Source organism: Diabrotica virgifera, chromosome 4, assembly GCF_917563875.1.
Source record: "Diabrotica virgifera virgifera chromosome 4, PGI_DIABVI_V3a".
Lineage (NCBI taxonomy): Eukaryota > Metazoa > Arthropoda > Insecta > Coleoptera > Chrysomelidae > Diabrotica > Diabrotica virgifera.
Window position 1 is genome coordinate 102,944,336 of NC_065446.1, and position 18,896 is coordinate 102,963,231.

Consider the following 18,896-nt stretch of genomic DNA (forward strand, 5'->3'; position numbering starts at 1 on the left):
TAGTCTAGAGTCAATATTAACAAAGTTATTCAAATTGTTTATAAGCCAAAAATGATCCTACTTTAGAAAAATTCACTGTGTTTTGACCTACAAAGCATGTCCGCTTACCCAGTCCCTCACCTAGCTATCCTATTAGCATAATCTGGACGTTTAAACATGTTATCGATGAACTTACAAAGCATCCCTTGGAACGGCATTATTTAATCACTTGTAACGCCGACCTGAAGATGATCTGTATATTGTAAAGATCGAAACCGGTCGTCGAAGTAAATTAAATGATTGTGAGTAAGTCTGATTGTGAGTTTCTTTACTTCATTTAAAATGCACTGACATATGCAACCCATTCTACATTTGATTTTTTTTAAATGCGTTGAAAATATAAATATTCTTCTTTCACGCGGTTTCCACAGAATTGCTATATCATTATTATTTTCTGAATAATAACATTGCAAAAAAAGCTCTTTGGGATAAACAAATTGAATAATATTTAAACTAATTGACGAATCGTCTTAAAATTTTTTGTGCATTATATGGACTGTTTGACTCAACTTTTCATGCAATATGAAATTCTTAAGGTCATTTTCGCAAAAGTTATAGCAATTTTTTTATTTTCGAAATTTTAACTTTATTTTGAAATTTCCGAAGCAAACAAAGGATCGGACTGAAATTTAAAAACTGCCATTTAAAACCTTTGCTCACCTACTAACAGAACGACACTATAAATAACATATTTTTTTTTCTCTGATTCTGGCCTTGGTTAACTATAACCTTTAGCCACGTAATTGTATAGGTAACTTATCACCAACTCAGGTGTAATGTGTAGTGTGTGTGTTGAGTAAGTGTCTTGTTACTTTGCAAAGTCGATTAATATATATATATATATATATATATATATATATATATATATATATATATATATATATAAACAGATGAAATAGAGAATGTGGAAAAATTCCCTTACGAACAATTCACACATCCACCATTTCGGGCTGGGAAAATTTTTTTGAATAGAATCAAAGATCCAAACACCAGTTCTTAGAAATGTGTTTCGCCCTCTTCAACCCCTCTGGGCTCATCGGTAAAGATGGAGGTTGAATATCTTGAGACACATTCCAATCAAAAAACAACAATTCGAAACCTAGACACAGAAGGTGCGTAAATCTACGGCAAATCCAACAGTGACAGTCTCAAGTTTTAATTCCCTAATTACTTAAAGTAAGTAAAATATATGTTTAAAACATAAGATGTAGATCTTTGAAACACACTCAGTGATCAAAAGATTTAAGGTTAATGGTTTAACGACCACTCGTACGAAATCAAACAGATGAAATAGAGAATGTGGAAAAATCCCCTTACGAACAATTCACACATCCACCATTTCGGGCTGGTATATATATATATATATATATATATATATATATATATATATATATATATATATATATATATAGTAACATATTTAATTACCCTATTTTTACCTGTAGCGATTTAAACAAAAAGCTGCCACTTTTGACGCTTATTTGCTAAAATTCTCGTGCGAACTGTGACGGGTACTTTTGCATTTATAATGTATTAGGTATATAGTATCAAAAAAACCCATTTGCAACCTGGCTGCTCAAGTGCCCCGAACATGGTATATTTTTGCCTTATTTCCCTGGCGTAAAATGGACTAACACAGGCAATATATTCAACATCTGAACAATTTAATAAATAAAATTCTACTTTACCTCGTAATAAGATTATCAACGTCAATAACTTGATCCACAAGCGATATGGAAGGAAAAAATTCGTTCAACGAAACCAGATCGCTAGTGTACGAAGTGTTGAGACTTCCATAAAAACTCATACTTGTCGGTTCAGACATTTGTCGACTCAGAATGGTCTGGGAAACATCTTTCAAGCTTTCGCTGTGCGTCAGTCGGGAACTCATCATGCTACCGTGACCAGAGGAGATCAGATTGTGAGAATGGCCGTCAGGAATAACTACGTCTTCGAGGACGTGCTCCATCATTAGGCAGGGCTCGGTTTCTGAGTCCAACATTTCGTTAGAACTGAAATGGAAAAAATATTACACAATAAGTGGTAAAAATAAAGAGTTATCAAGAAAACTATACAGTGCTAGTCAAAAGTCCGTATCCCCCCCCTATTATATATAGTACCTTTATACCCTATATACCCTATCCGTTATACCTATAATAGTGTAATTTGGAGGAAGGAAATAAACGGACTTAACTAGTCATGACAGGTGACGTAATAGTGACAGATGATACCTCGGCAAGTGACACGGTTATTAGACTTTATTACGGTTGTCTTGACCGACGGTGGTGGGGAGACCACCATGTTTAATTCGTAGACCAATTTTAACAGTTGTTTTCAATACATATTTCAATCCTCTACAAATAGTTTCTAATGTCTTTTGATGTAAAATAATTAGGGAAGCTGGAATTAAACAGTTTCCTTAGATTTTTACATTGAGTTAATGCAAAATTTTGACGCATGTCAAAATTCTCAATGTGTTTTAATTGTATTCATTTTTTTCGAATCTTGAGAAAACTAATAAATATTTTTGAAAAATTTAAACTCAGAATGAAAGACTACATTATTACCGAGGGCCGACAGTCCCTGAAAACTTCTATAATGTTTATTTTAATAAGTCACAGGGCTGAAAATAAAGGAGAAGTGTGATATTTAATTTCAAATATTTCATTCAATAGAAACTGCTTGTTTATTCTAAGGGGCTTTCTGCCCTCGGTAATAATGTAATCTTTCATCCTGCGTTTAAATTTTTCTAAAATACTTATTAGTTTTCTCAGGATTCGAAAAAAATCATATTACGATTCAAATGACAGTACACTCGTGACGTAATCGCACCCTTAATGTTCATTGGTTAGTCGATCTGGGCAACCGTAGTAATGTCTAAGAACCGTGGGCAAGTGATACCTCGTTTGAAAGGTATTCAAAATACCTATTCAGTCATACTAATTTTTTTGGGTTTTAGTTGATTTTGATTTTGATGAATAAATTAAATACTTGTAAATATAATATTGTAGTTTCGCATTTAATTAATAAAAATTCAAATGTCCGCCTATGTTTTTTTTATCAAAAAAGTTGACGTTTTTCAATTCTCTAAAGCCAAGAAAGAGAGTAAGAAGAAGAAGAAGTAGTTTTTACGTCAACGTCAACCTTTTTGACAAGTAGTCATATGCGGAATTTTGAATTTTGATTAATTAAATGCGAAACTACAATTTAATATTTATTTCATTTATTCATCAAAATTAGCTTAAACTCAAACAAAATTAGTATGACTGAATAGGTATTTTCAATAGCTTTCAAACGAGGTATGCTTTTTCTCATGAGGATCTTTCAGTGCGTCACAGTTTTTCGATTTCTTTCTAACGCATTAAATTGCATGTGACAGAAAAAAACGCACGCGTCGGTGATTAGTGATTACATTTCGTCGGTGACATTTATAACATTTTTATTCTAGTTGTCAATACATGGCGCTATAATCGAAAAAAAATATTTACGAATTATACAGAGTGAGTTTTATGTATGGAAACACTAAATTATCTCAAAAACGGCTTGGACGATTTTTATAGATTTTGGTAGGTAGGGGTTTCCTAATGCGGCCGATATTATAGTGCTAATTACATTGTCATATTTTCCGTTTTTCTGGAAATCTAATGAACTTTCTTATTTCAAATAGAACACCCTGTATATTTTTTGCGATTTGTAGTCCTGATTTTTAAGAAATACTGATTATTTTTTATGTTATATTCTCTATACCTAAATGCCATAATTTCGGAGTTATTGCTACATTTATTTTCAAAAAAAAATTTAAAAAAATTATAAAAATCAATTTTTTTGGCCCGCGTAATAGTATATTAAGTATGGAGAACGGTAAGGGTTTTATACCGATCGAAGACAATTGTTTGGGATCGGTTACCCTTAACGTTCGACATGCTTATAACGTTTTTTGCACGATTGATACCATTATAAATTATAAAATTAAACATTTTCGTCATATTGACTAGTTTCATTCATTTTACCAAGATAGATACTTTGGTTGTTAGGCAGTAACTAGGGTGCATAACAACAATGGAGAATTGAGTTTTTATTTAGTTGTCAATAATTTTAAGTACAATTTTGATTATTATAAATTAAAATATGAGCGAAAGTGAATTTGAAGAAATTGAACGGGCTTGGGAAGAAGGGTGTTCCGCAATTATTCCCGAAAAATCCAAAATCCGTTATCAAAATACCTACCAAAGTTTTAAAAAATGGTGCGAAGGCAAGAATTTAAGAATCGAAGAAAAGACTCTATTGGCATATTTCGTTCAAAGACATATGCAGTTGAAAGCTCCTGGAAGCCTCTGGGCAGAATATTCAATGATTAAATCCACCGTTTTTCTTTATGATGGCATTGATATTTTTAAGTTTTCAACTTTGATCGCGTATTTGAAGAGAAAAAATGTTGGCTATAGGCCTAAGAAAGCGAGCATTTTTACACGGGAGCAATTTGAAAAATTTCTGATGGAAGCACCGGATGAAGAATTTCTAGTTCACAAGGTAATATAAGCTAGTTTAGGTAAAAGAAATACTCTAATGAAGATTTTTTCATAATTTGTAGGTCGCAATGGAAAGCTATGTAGAAGATTCTCTTCAAAATAAAATAGATGTTGCCGAAAAAATATTGTGCAATACTAGTAATACTACTAATGTATGCGATTCTGCAGGAGTTTCTGTTAGAAGTGAAACCACAGCCCAAACAAGTGGGATTTCATTAAATAATATAACAAATTGTACCATAAGTTTCAATATTAATAAATAATTCGTAAGTTTTCTTTATTCTTTCAAAAAATAAATTAAAATTAAGAGATTTTTTAACTCGACGGTAAGTGAATTACTTACCGTCGAGTTGGAGTACTTACCGTCGAGTTGGAGTACTTACCGTCGAGTTGGATTACTTACCGTCGAGTTGCTAGTAAATGTCACCTACTGACGTAAAATCTGTCACGGTAAACAGTCAAAAATGATCAATCGTGCAAAAACACTATTTTAGGTTGTTTTGATCATTGGGAACAAAACGGATCTTTTGTAATTTTTCTCTAAAATTGATCGTTTCCGAGTTATAAACAATTTAAAACTAAAAAAATCGAATAATGACGATTTTTAAGGTTTAAAAACCCAAGTAAAAAATATAATTTTTGAAATTACAAAGTACCTATATTCAAGACCAACTATTCTTCTAATAGCTTGCCATAATATTTTTTGCCTAGTTTTATTCTATAATATTGCTTTTTAATTTTTAATGAAGTGCATATGGGAGGACGGGATATCGGGCTGCATTAACAACTAAAAAACAATGTTTTAAAATGAAACAATCTCAAATTACTTATCGGTAACTGATAAAATAAGGCTAGAGCTTGAATTTGGGTACTTCGCAGTTTCAAAAATAACGTTGTTCTGAAGCTATTTCCTTGTGGCATTTTTTATAATTAACTATTTTCTATGGGAAATAAGCCACAATTTTACTAAAAAAATGAATTTATTAACGTTTCGAAGCCCAAATCGGGTTTCGTTGTCAAAATACAAAATACTTCGAAACGTTAATAAATTCATTTTTTTAGTAAAATTGTGGCTTATTTCCCATAGAAAATAGTTAATTTCAAAAATAACATTGTTAATTTGTGTTCTTGAACCTTGAAAATCGTCAATATTCGATTTTTTTCAGTTTTAAATTGTTTATAACTCGGAAACGATTAATTTTAGAGAAAAATTACAAAATATCTTTTTTGTTCCCAATGATCCAAATAACCTAAAATAGTGTTTATCCGGGCCAAAAAAATGATTTTTATAATTTGTTTAACTCCGAAATTATGACGTTTAGGTATATGGAATATAACATGAAAAATAATCAGTATTTCTTAGGAAATTCAAAACGCAAAAAATATATTGAAATAAGAAAGTGTTTCATTTGAAATAAGAAACTTCATTAGATTTCCAAAAAAACGGAAAATATGACAACAATGTAATTAGCACTATAATATCGGCCGCATTAGCAAACCCCTACCTATCAAAATCTATAAAAATCGTGTAAGCCGTTTTCAAGATAATTGAGTGTTTCCATACATAAAACTCACTCTGTATAATATATCTACGAATATAATCTGTACAATTTATAAGACTATACAAATCAAAGAAAATAGGTTTGTTCTACCAAACAGTCAAACTAGTCAGAAACCGTCAGCAAAGAGTTGGTCAGTGAGAGAACATAATACAGTCACCAGTGCTATCCCCTCTACTCGCGCTGGTCGACTATTTGCTGATCGTTTCAAACCGTTTGAAACTGATGCTAGAACAAACCTAATACCATTTTATAAATGCAATAAACACAATTGATTTGATTTTATGCCAAATTGCAAATAAAATGTGACAACTGTCAGATTTAACTGAAATGTCATGTCACTAAAATGTATATTATCACGGACTTACCTTTTTTTTCTATCATTTGTGACGCACTGAAAAATGCTCATGAAAAGAAGCATATCACACTTGCCATAAGGTCCCATTTAAAATTATCTGTCACAGTGGCGTTGTAAAGTCATCTGTCACTATTACGTCACCTGTCATGACTAGTTAAGAAGCTTACGTCCGTTTATTTCCTCCCTCCAAATTTCACTATTATAGGATCAAATTCACTATTATAGGATTACCGTTCAAAAGATACGAGGGGGGTACGGACTTTTGACTAGCACTGTATATTTACCATGTCAAGAGTGTCAAGTAGTAAGTAATACTGAGACAGTGTATACCGCTCACCTGGAATGATCCGTAGATAAAGTATCCTTGCTCACATCTCGCATTGCAAACGGTGACTGAGCAGCACTTTTAATGGCATTAATGACAGCTGATACGAAAGAAGAGCCTTTTGATGGAGAAGGAGTTTTGTCGATGAAAATCTTTCTCGCTTTTTCCGGTGTAGACTCAGGACTACTGCTGCTGTTCTTGTAAGCCTCATTATGAAAGATAACATCCTGGAACAAATATTTTCCGTTGATATTATAATAATAATAAATAAATAAATAACAATACAGGGTGGGCCAAAGAAGACAGTCCATCTCGATATTTGGACGGGATTCTGCAGAAAGGATTCAAACCACACTTTGTTAAAACTGAGATATTAGCCAACAACTTAACGATAAAATTTAAAATTCTCTATTAAAAATAATGATGGTTTAACATTAAAATCGTGAATATATGCATTAGATTTGATTTCATACATACTGTTTGATTCAAGAAAAGTTGTTTTTAAAAAAAATCCACTTTTGTGGCTTGGTTCCCTTCTGCAAAATAACTTAAGTGAATTCAAAGTTAACAAACATTTATTTTCCATTATTGAGTTACATAATCAGGCGAATAATATAAAAAAATGTTAATATGAAATTGCTGGGATTTAATAATTTGTTCGATTTCAAAATCTGGAAGTCCCGTGAATTCAAGAAAACAGTTGTTTAAAAAAAAAATCCAATTTTGTGGCTTGGTTCCCTTCTGCAAAACAACTTAAATGAATTCAAAGTTAACAAACATTTATTTTCCATTATTGAGTTACATAATCAGGCGTATAATCTAAGAAAATGTTAATATGAAATTACTGGCATTTAATAATTTGTTCTGGAAGTTCCGTGAACTCAAAAAAACAGTTGTTTTAAAAATATCCACTTTTGTAGCTTGGTTCCCTTCAGCAAAATATAACTTAAGTGAATTTGCATAAAGGAACCAACCCACATCGATCTTTTCTGCAGAACGCTGTCATGCTGCAACGATAATGTTGGTTGGTTCTTTCGCTCATAGAGGACGGTATATATCGTATTAGACTTGGTTCTTCTTTGCACAAGTATCTACGGGGTATTTTACAACCTATGAGACTGTTAATAGGAAAAATACATATTTGTGGTTTGGTTCCTTTCTGCAGAATCCCGTCCATTTGGCAGTAGTTAATAGATTTTAAGGAAATGCCGAAACAGGTAATGGAAAATGGGAAACGTACTTTGCAGCCACGATCTTAGTATTAACCTTCACGTTCGAATAACATATTGCTATATCTTTCCAGTCCTTCAGTATGGAGTAGAAGCGTCGAATCTAAGTGAGGCTATGCTTAAACGCTTGAAAGCCTTACCACAGTATAAAGAGGGACAGTAGAACCACTCTCCGAAAAATTGGAAGTAAAATCTGTAGTCGCGCATGGCGACCGCGCAATGTTCTTACTCGCTTTTGCCCCACTCTCGCATTGCTAGTCGCATAGAAACGTACGGATTTTAACAGGGAAACCCGCATCCACCACTGGTGAATTACCAATTGCGTACTGCCGGTATTACTTCTTGAGATCAAAGCGCCGACAGAGGAGTGGTTTTACTGTGGAACCTCTATATACTGTGGCCTTACTATACCAACGACTACTAAAAATAAGCTGGGTCGGCAGAGTTAGAAATGAGGAGGTGCACCAAACAACACAACTGGTCAATATAATAAGAGACGCAAGCTGGAATACTTTGGTCACATTATGAGACACCCTGACGAATATGATCTTTTACATCTGATCATTCAGGGAAAGATCCAAGGTAAATGTGGGCCTGGTAGAAAAGGAACATCATGGCTGAAAAATCTAAGTCAATGGTATGGAAAAGCGACTACATCGTTATTCAGAGCTGCTATCAATAAAGTCACGATAGCGAATTTGGTAGCCAACCAGATATTCAACGATCGAGAACGGTCATGGTACAAGAAAAAGAAGAAGATAATAGTATCCGATATATGTGAAGATAATGACATATAAAAAGACGACATTGTTCAATTTGCTGATTAGTTTTTGACTTTTGTTTTTCTTTCCTACATCCGACTGGCTGCAATCAAAATACGGATACCATCCATATGAAATCAGCTGAAGGATAAATTTACTTTGGGAAATTTATTATGAAAGGTTCAGGGATGTATTTAAGGATAACGATATTCCAATTAGCTTAAAAAGAAAAGAACACTTTGGGGTAAAATATTAATAGGCAATAAATGAACAGAAAACCAAAAGCTATTATTTCATAATTGAACGAATAATAACAAGAAAATTAATACACTGATCAAAACGAAAAAGACGTTCGTAGCTTTGAACTAATTCTTTTTATGATTATATTATTTTTATTTACTTAGGCTTTTCGCTATAAATACATATAGCAAAGTTTTTGTTACTGAACTGTCAATTTTCTTGTAAAAAAAATATAAAGTGTTAAATGTGAAATATTGGATTTATTTTTTTATAAACAGCGTTGCTAAAAATTATTTTAAAACAAAACTAATAGCGTGTATGGGCTCCTCTAACTCGCCGAACGTCTGCACAACGTCCAAGCATGCTTTCAATCACATTTCGAATAGTTTCTTGATCTAGTTATTCCCATTCTTCTACAAGAACTTCTTCGGCATGTTGTAAATTTCTTAGTGGCTGACGATCCTTTAAACGCTTCTTGAGTGTATCCAAATGTGTTCAATTGGATTTAGATCTGGACTTCTCGCTGGCGACTCCATAACCTGAATATTGTGGGTAGTCAAATAACTTTGCACTATCTTGACCACATTCGAATTCGTATTATCTTGCTGAAGGATAAATTCTAGACACATATTTTCAGCAAATGGAACATGTGCTTCAATAATTTCATTAAGAGACTACATCAGCGTGTCATCAAAACGAAAAACGCGTTCTAAGATAGCAACTTTAATTTTCAATATTTTGTTGAGATATATGGCACACATATTCGTAATATAGTAGAGAATGGCGGTACAGAGCCCAATTTGAGAAATATGTTGTGGAAATTACTCTATAATTAAATAAAATATTACAAAAACGAGCCTGTACCGCCATTGAAGAACAAAAAATACATTTTCTTCAAATAAACTTTTTTATCCCATGCCTAGATTTTTTGTCACATTGGAACTACTAAAATTGATTATCTATAACAAGAAATCGAAAATATTAAAACTAATAACTGATTAGGTAACATAGAGAAATAGTCACTGTCATTTTGACAAACGAGGAGCTAATTTTCGTAACCCCACATGTCCAAAAATATTTTTTTTAGAGGAGAGATGTTTCTAATTCCTTGTTTTAAAACGCATTGCCTGTCATGTTTATTGCTGATCAAAAACCCATATTTCCAGTTGTAAGATTAATTTAAAAGTAGGTGTTTAAAGCAAAACCCCACATCTGATATGTGACGGTTATAGCAAAACCCCACATTTTCTATTCATCCATAGAGAAGTAAGTATTCCAATCACGTGACTTAAATACATGGTTTTGATTTGATTGTTATTGTTGACAGTACACAATCTTAGGTTAATTTCAGAGGAAGGTTATAATTTAATGTTGGTTTGTGCTTAATTGAGTAAAATTATGAGTTTAAATGAGGTAATTTAGATAGTGAATTAGTATTAGTTGGAAGAGCAAGTTCTGGATCACGAAAAAGACAAAAGACAGTTCCAAAGCGTCAACTTCTTAAGGAAAAGAGATACGCTGCTCCTGCTGGTGGTTGTGTGTTCTTAGGTTGCTTACATAAAGATAAAGCTTTTAACTGTTGTGTAGTTCGGCCTAGTGATGCCCGTGCATTTCGGAAGACTCTTTATTCAAAACCTGAAAAACTTTTTCAGGACCAATTAGTTGGTAGGTTCATAATAACAAAAAACGTTCAACGTCGGAGGTCCCGTTATGCTAAAACTATAGTAAATTGATTTGATCAAAACACCACATATCCAAACCTGTTATGTTCATAACCCCACATGTGACATGTGTTTCATGCATAACCCCACATCTAACAACTTTTATATCAAATTTTTAATTTGTTATACCACTTTCTACACAAATAAGTAGTTTTCTTAGCTCATAAACCAATACTGAATTATAATTATATTACATAAATAGGTTGTGGTGAAATAATATAGGTGAATCGGTTTTGTTACTCTCCTGAAAAAATAGCTAATGTGGACATGTGGGGTTATGAAAATTAGCTCCTCATAACCTGCGTCGATTTTCGAAGTGTAATAGCACGATTCTCTTATCTGTTCTGTTATTTATATCGATATCTGCTCAGTGCAGTAGTGTATTATTTTCTAAGATATTGGAATTCGTTAATGTTGATCCATAGAGAAGTATTGTTTGTTTATAATTAATATTTTTGTGTAATAGAAATAAGTTGTCGGGCTATTTGAAAAAATAGATTATTATTAATTATTGTGAGTTTTGTAGATAAGCATATTTTAAGTAAAAATATTTTGAATTCTAATGTGAGTATATAACGTTTTAGGATTTTTTTATTCTAGAAATATCATCAATAGTTGAAAATTTAAATTTAAATAAAAAAAAAAACAAAATACACTCGTTTAACACATTGCGTGCCACGCTTTAATCGGGGTAATAGTCTCAGGGGCCATTGATATCCAAGCCAATGAAAGTAAAAGCCATACGTGTATCAAAAATGAGCGATGTGGCCCCTGGCAAAATATAAAATTTAATATGGCAAAATATCTGTGTATCTCATATATGAGCGACGCGGCACGCAACGTGCTAATACAATTTTCATATATTTTGGTATATTTTTATAAATATTTATTTACTTATAATAACATATTTTTCTATTACTTCCATTTAGCTGCCTATGAGTATATTGTCACAATATTGAGCCTTTATCTTAGTTAGTGTCAAATACAGTCACTGTTGCCAAAGTTTCGCAGAACTTTCGAAAAAGGGTATGATACTATCTCCCGAAGTAATATTGATGACGCGCTAATGTGACCTCTTAATGTACCGCTCTGCTGTCATCGCCACTCGCCGAAAACTACTACGTCAGAGCGGCTATTTAAAGTTATCCTACCCCAAACCATAATTGAACCTCCGCCAAAAGCCTGTTATTCTTGAATTGTGGAATCCAAAAAGCGCTCGCCTGGTCTTCTCCAGACTAAAGTCGACTTTATACTACATGATTTATGATTTATCACGTGATTTATCATATGATTTTGCCCATGACGAGCCGCATGACAATACTTATAATAAAACACAATGCTTATGACAAAATCATTTGACAAATCACACAGTGTAAATATGTAAATTTTACTCCATGACCAAATCATATGACAAATCACATGATAAATCATAGAATGTAAAGTCGACTTTACACGTCCATCAACATGATTTAAACGAAATCTGGACTCGTCAGTAAACATCACGTTACTCCATTGTACCATGCTACCATGGTCCAATTTATGCGTTCTTCTGTACATGCAATAAACAATTTACATTAAATTAAGTCAGTAGCTCCTTATTCGTTTTGATCATTGTATTTGGTAGTAGTGGTCATTTAGCAATTATTGGCGTTTATGCATGAGAGGAAAGTATGAGAAAAAAAACAATATTGGTGGTTAATTAAAGGATTAGGTGCATTGTTCCTTTAATAAATTAAAAAAAAAACAATAAATCATAAATAAAACAGTTTACGAAAATAAACAACACGTTTCCCCCCAGAATCCCCAACACTCAACACAATATACTTGGTAGAATACATAAGGTTAACAGTGAAACATAGACTACATAACAACTAAAGACGAGATTATTAGCATAACAGAAAGGTCAAACAAAATTTTGCAAAAACAATAAAAAAACAATATTTATGAAATAATCAAGATTAAAAAACTCCTATTGTCTGTAAATAAAAAACGATATAAATCATCCAGTTCTATTATTAAATCTTTAATCGTAGGAAAATTTTTGAATAAAAAAGCAATCTCTGGCCACGTTCCCCATCTTGTCAAAATGGGCTGAGGAGGCAACAGTATATTAGGTAATTTTTTTCTAAACATTACTACTGCCTCAAACAATATTTTTTTTAATTATTTATTAATTTATTTGCCATTGGGAATTGACTTCTAATACAATTAGCGACGCTATTAATGCTAAATCATGTAATACGAATATGTATACATATGTAGGCTATTCATTAAGTTCAAAATAAGAGAGCTAAAAGGAAATACAACGTTAACGGACGGGGTTTTATTATTTCATATGGTCAATGGACCTCTAAATATGAAAAAACTGCGGAGTGCTACCATTTAAAGGGGTGCGTTTTTGAAAAATGGGTGGATTAGTCCCTAGGCACATGGTGGTTTTGGTACAAACACGTCTACAGAAAAATTGTTTCAGATTCAATTTACTATCGAAATATCACCTTTTAAAGTAAAAAATATTTTTTTTACAAAAATATATTCAAAACAAAAAGAAAAAAAAAACACGAAAGAAAGCAATTTTGTTTTTTTCCCTATAACTTTTTCCATGGGGATATAGGTATACGCATTGCTTCACAGAAACAAAACTTCTATCCTTCCTATTTAAAATGACGTTTGGTAGAAGTCTTTAGGAATTATAATTTCCGAAATATGATTTTTCAAAATTTTCCACTCACAGCATTTTTGGGTTGTTTTTCCCTATTATTTCGCAAACATTGTTCTGTAACTTTTTTCTACGCAGTTTTAGGTATATGCAATGGTACATTTAGTAGGAAGAGAAGTAAATTGTCTTTAGAATGGTGTATTGTAGAAAGTTGTATGACTAAGGTACTAGTACACTTTAGAAGACCAAAAATAATAATTTTTTTCAAGAATTTTTTTCTCAGAACCTTTATTAAAAATGAACATAAAACTTTTTACATATTATTAATATCTAACTCTTATAGAGTACAAAAAATATATCTTTTTACATTTGTGCACGTGCACTAATATTGTAGAGGGCCCAAAATTTGAGGCCTCGAAAAATGATGGCGAACAGTTAATCTCAGGATTGGGATATCTGAAACAAAAAAGTCATACTGCATTTTAAAAAGGAAGGTTTCTTACGTGACAATTTACCACAATTTGACCAAAAAATAAAAATTAAATATTTGTTAACCATGAAAAACTGAAGAAAAACGGGCGATTTTTTCACAAATTTTTTTCAAATTTCCGTAAAATCTTTTTTTTTTTTTGGGGTAATTTTTCACTAACGGTGGTAAATTGTCACGCAAGAGACCTTCCTTTTTCAAGTGCACTACGATTTTTTTTTTATTTCAGAGATCCCAATCCTGAGATTAACTGTCCGCCATCGGAACTACTTTTTTTCGAGGCCTCGACTTTGGCGCAATGGCGCCCTCTACAATATTGGTGTACTTGCATAAATGAAAAAAAAATATTTTTCTATGGATGCTATACAATGTGCAACTTCTCTCACTACTTACATACATTCAAAACGAACAATTTCTCAGGATGTGAGAAAAGTCGGCCATTGCAGTGAGAAATATTTTTTCTCACGGGTTCCATACGTAGAATCGCGGTCTCCATGGTAACATGCACAATACAAACACAAATATTTTTGTCAAATAAAATGTGTCAAATCAAAACTTACCAGGAATTACCTTTCAAAACTGTTCAAATATAAAACGGGTAACTATAATTTTAAATAAATAAAAGTATATAAATGTTAAGAATATTAAATACCTACATATGTGTATATTATGTATTTTATTTCAATTCTGGCATATCCTCTACATAAAAGCACCTAAATTATTTAATTTTGAAGTTTGAACTCTTGACAAAAACGCATCCATAGAAAAAGTACAGTGTACAACACGTGAGAAAACGACATATTTCTCCCTCGCTTGATTTGCGGCACTCGCCTCGTACCTCGGCTCGTGCCAACAAACTTCTGCGCTCGTGAGAAATATGTCTTTTTTCTCTCTTGTTGTACAAAGTACTATTTTGTGTTCTCTAAGAGTTAGATATTAATACGTAAAAAGTTTTATGTTCATTTTTAATAAAGGTTCTGAGAAAAAGATCTTGAAAAAATGCTTATTTTTGGTCTTCTAAAGTGTACTAGTACCTTGCAAGATAAAGTTTATCAAAATGTTATACTTTTAACGATTTTTGATATTTTTACGATTATTTTTATATTTCTCATTATTAATAATTTTTTTCTTTTGTAAAAAATTCTAGGACTATTTTTAAACAAGATATACTTTTTCAAAGTGTGACATATACACATGCAATATGTCCCACAAAGTTGGAACCATATAGAGAACTTTTTTATTATTAATATTATGGAAAAAAAATATTCTTCATAAAATACTCTGCATAGCCTAAAACCTAAGATAAAATCATAAGATATCAAATTGTATCAATAGTATACGTGGTATGTTAAAAAATATGAATTTCGCTCAAGAGTAAAGTACTTTTATATGCCACAATATGGAAAAGTGTTATTATAAAAATTATTTGGAATTAAAAATTATGTTCTAATATGTAATTATATTCTTCTAATTGAAAAAAAAAATTTCAAAATTTTTCTCAAATTACGAATACCCTTCGATATCCTACGTATAAATAATGATCTTGTTTAAAAATAGTCCTAGAATTTTTTACAATATGTACACCATTTTAAAATAAAGAAAATAAGCTTTCGTTTGTATTCAGAAATGCATATACCTAAATGTAGAAGAAAAAACGTTATAATGAGAAATAATATAAAAATAATCGTAAAATCAATCAAAAATCGTTAAAATTATAAAATTTTGAAAAACCATAACTTGCTTAAAAAGAGTCGTACAACCTTATACAATAGACAATTTTAATGGTAACTTCTCTTCCTACTGAACGTACCATTCCAGAACAATGCTTGCGAAAAATGGCTCAAAAATGCTGTGAGCGGCGAAGTTTGAAAAATCATATTTCGGAAACTATAAATCCTAGAGACTTCTGCCAAAAGTCATTTTAAAGAGGAAGGATGGAAGTTTTTTTTCTGTGAAGCAATGCCTTTAACTATATCCCCGTGGAAAAAAGTTATGGGACAAAAAACAAAATTCATTTCTTTTGTGTCTTTTTTTGCTTTTTGTTCTGAATATATTTTTGTGAAAAAAAAAACATTTTTGACTTTAAAAAGTGATATTTCGATAGTAAATTTAATCTGAAACAATTTTTCTGTAGACGTTTTTGTACCAAAAGAGCATAGAACTCACCCTAATGCACCCTGTACCTAGCACCCTAAACGCACCCCTTTAATGGTAGCACTCCGCGGTTTTTACATATCTAGAGATCCGTTGACCATATGAAACATTAAAACTCCGTTAAGAGCACACAGTGGCGATCAACAGGTAGCAACAAACGCGGTCCAAGATTGCGAAAGTTCTGCGAACTTTCAAAAGTGAGGCAACAGTGCGTCGGTAATTCGACACTGACAGTGACGTTTATACTATCAAAAACAATAATTTTTATACACATAGGCGCGAAATATTGCAAGCCAGTGACGTTCGATTTCTTGTTATAAAAAAATCGATTTTTAGTAGTTCCAATGTGACACAAAATCTAGGCACGGGATAAAAAAGTTTATTTGAAGAAAGTGTATTTTTTTGTCTTTCTTAATGGCGGTACGGGCTCCTTTTTTCAATATGTTATTTAGTTATAGAGTAATTTCCACATACTAACATATTTCTGAAATTGGGCTATGTACCGTCATTCTTTATTATATTACGAATATGTGTGCCAAATATCTCGACAAAATATTCAAAATTAGAGCCGCAATCTTGGAACGGGTTTGTTGCTACCTGTTGATCGCTACTGTTTACTCTTAATTATTCACAAAATTACATGTATTTTTCACCCATTTTAAAAAATTGAACAGGTAGAATTATAATTTTTTGTTAAACTTTCTAATAAAAAAAATTCTATGACTAAATTATGTTGAAAAAACACCGTATACGTGAATAACTTTAAAATGTTTTACAGTCGGAAAAATGAAAGAATACCCATGAACGAACATATAAAGCACACTGTATTTTCCTGTCACCGTGTCACAAAGAAAATTATCCAGTGCAAGTACATGTAACAATAATTATTACATGTACTTGCGCTGACCAATTTTTTGTGTGACACGGTGACAGGAAAATACAGCGTGTTTTATATGTTCGCTCATGGGTATTCTTTCATTTTTCCGACTGTATAAATTTCATATCAATCGAGAAAGATTCATTGACCCAACTGTATATTTTATATCATAGATACTCTTTATGTTTCCGTTACCATAGCAATGTCAAACGTTTATCGACCAAATTTTACTTTCAAAATAACATTTTACATGTAGAAAAATATTGTAGACACAGTATTTTCTAATTTTTTATAAAACATATATCGACTTTTTGTGTAAAAATGGGGGACGAATCGAGAGCAGAAATGAACATGGCTCTAAACGTCTTGGATCCCGACCACCATCTTCTTGAGAAGTTCCAACAGGTTCTCAAGCAGCATTTGCTTACACAAATAGACCGATTAAAGGAGGAGGTGTTCGAAATCGAGACGGAGAGTCAGAAGAAAAAAGCAAAAATTGAAGAGGTATGTTTTTAAAAGATAGATTTAGATTTCGGTGTAAAATATATGATTACAGTAAAACCTCTCAATAACATCAGTGTGCTAGTTACGGTAATATCATACCTCTGTAGTTACTTGGCTCTTATGTATAGATTTTATTTTCCCTTGTGATTTACTATGAAGTCTCTAATGCGAGAATTTTACTGTCGTTGCATTTGGTTGTCTTTTTAAAGACATATCACATGCTATAATTTTTTATGACGGATATTCTTGAGTTGGGGTTAATTTCATGTAATCGAATGAACTATCTTTCAGTAAGTCGTCCCAGGAACGCAACTCATAAATATTGGCAATATCATTTTAAAGTCTTCTACTTTAAAATGTATAATATATGTCTGAATTGCCAATATAAATGAGTGAGATTAAATAAATTATTAGAAGAATTTTTTTGCTTAGCAACAACACTTTAGTTTATTTTAGTAATATTTTGTATTTTGACAACGGCACCCGATTTGGGCGTCGAAACGTTAATAAAATTATTTTTTTTTTTCATTTTAATTGTGGCCTATTTCCCATATAAATAATTAATTATGTATAGATGTTATGCATCCTTCTTTCCATGACTGTGGTACCGGTTCTCCATTTAAAAATCGGGTAAATATTATTGTTATTATATAATATAAAGGGTTGTCTACAGCTAGTGCCGTTTCCGTTACCAGCCATAACTTCTATTTTTTACGATCTTCCCAGTCTCCATCTTCCAATCCTTTCTTTGACTTGGCTTCGTCCATTCATTTTTACATGATCTTCTCGGTCGTCCTCCCCTTGTTGTTCCTCTTGGGTTCCATTCTGCAACCTTGTTTATCCATGTATTTTCTGCTCTACGTACGTGGCCGTACGATTTTAGTCTTCTCTCATCTACATACAAACTGCAGAGCATCTTTTTCTACTTTCATTCTTCTCCTTATCTGTTCATTTGATATTCTGTCCCTTCTGGTCAGACCACAGCATCTTCTCCAGTATTCCATTTCGGTCGCCAGAATGCACCTTTGTTTTTTTTTGTTTATGATCCAAATTTCTGGTGCATATGTCATGGCACTTCGTACTAGTGTTTGGTATATCATTTTTTGTTTTTTTTTATGTTTTTATTTCAGATTAGGTACACTATGGAGTTGTCTTATACAAGATCTTCTTTGCCGCAATCTATTTTTTATCTCTTCTTCTGTTATTGCATTTTTCGACATTATAAAACCCAAATATTTAAAATTCTTCGTTTCTTTTATTTCTGCGTATTCTTCATTTCCAAATTTTTGACGTCTTCTTCTGATATTGCTAAGTATTCTGTTTTCTTCATATTGTAATAGTCCTTTTGTTGATTTGAAGTTTTGAAGAATATTGATATTATTTTTGGTGATTTTTTACCAAAAGTAGTACCAGTATTTTTTAGTAGTTCTGCGGGTATTCCTTCCGGCCCTGGG

At 32.1% G+C, this 18,896-nt stretch overlaps 2 protein-coding genes across 4 annotated transcripts in view; one reads left to right on the forward strand and one right to left on the reverse strand.

Annotated features, from left to right (window-relative positions):
• The window catches only part of LOC114326705 (putative leucine-rich repeat-containing protein DDB_G0290503), a 314,365-nt gene that overhangs the window by 12,855 nt on the left and 282,614 nt on the right, over positions 1-18,896 (reverse strand). For all 3 annotated transcript variants that reach the window (XR_007697490.1, XM_028275124.2, XM_028275125.2), the window contains exons 5-6: positions 6,823-7,037; positions 1,728-2,051 (exon numbers count right to left, since the gene is read on the reverse strand). Coding sequence is in view for 2 of the 3 variants with exons in the window: in XM_028275124.2 (XP_028130925.1) it covers positions 1,728-2,051; positions 6,823-7,037 (539 nt within the window). In the remaining variant the exon portion in view is untranslated. The remainder of the gene's footprint in view (positions 1-1,727; positions 2,052-6,822; positions 7,038-18,896) is intronic.
• LOC114326706 (coiled-coil domain-containing protein 40) overlaps positions 17,144-18,896 on the forward strand; it is a 51,588-nt gene continuing 49,835 nt past the window's right edge. The window contains exon 1 of the mRNA XM_050648295.1: positions 17,144-17,442. Within this exon, the coding sequence (XP_050504252.1) occupies positions 17,260-17,442 (183 nt within the window). The 5' untranslated portion in view covers positions 17,144-17,259. The remainder of the gene's footprint in view (positions 17,443-18,896) is intronic.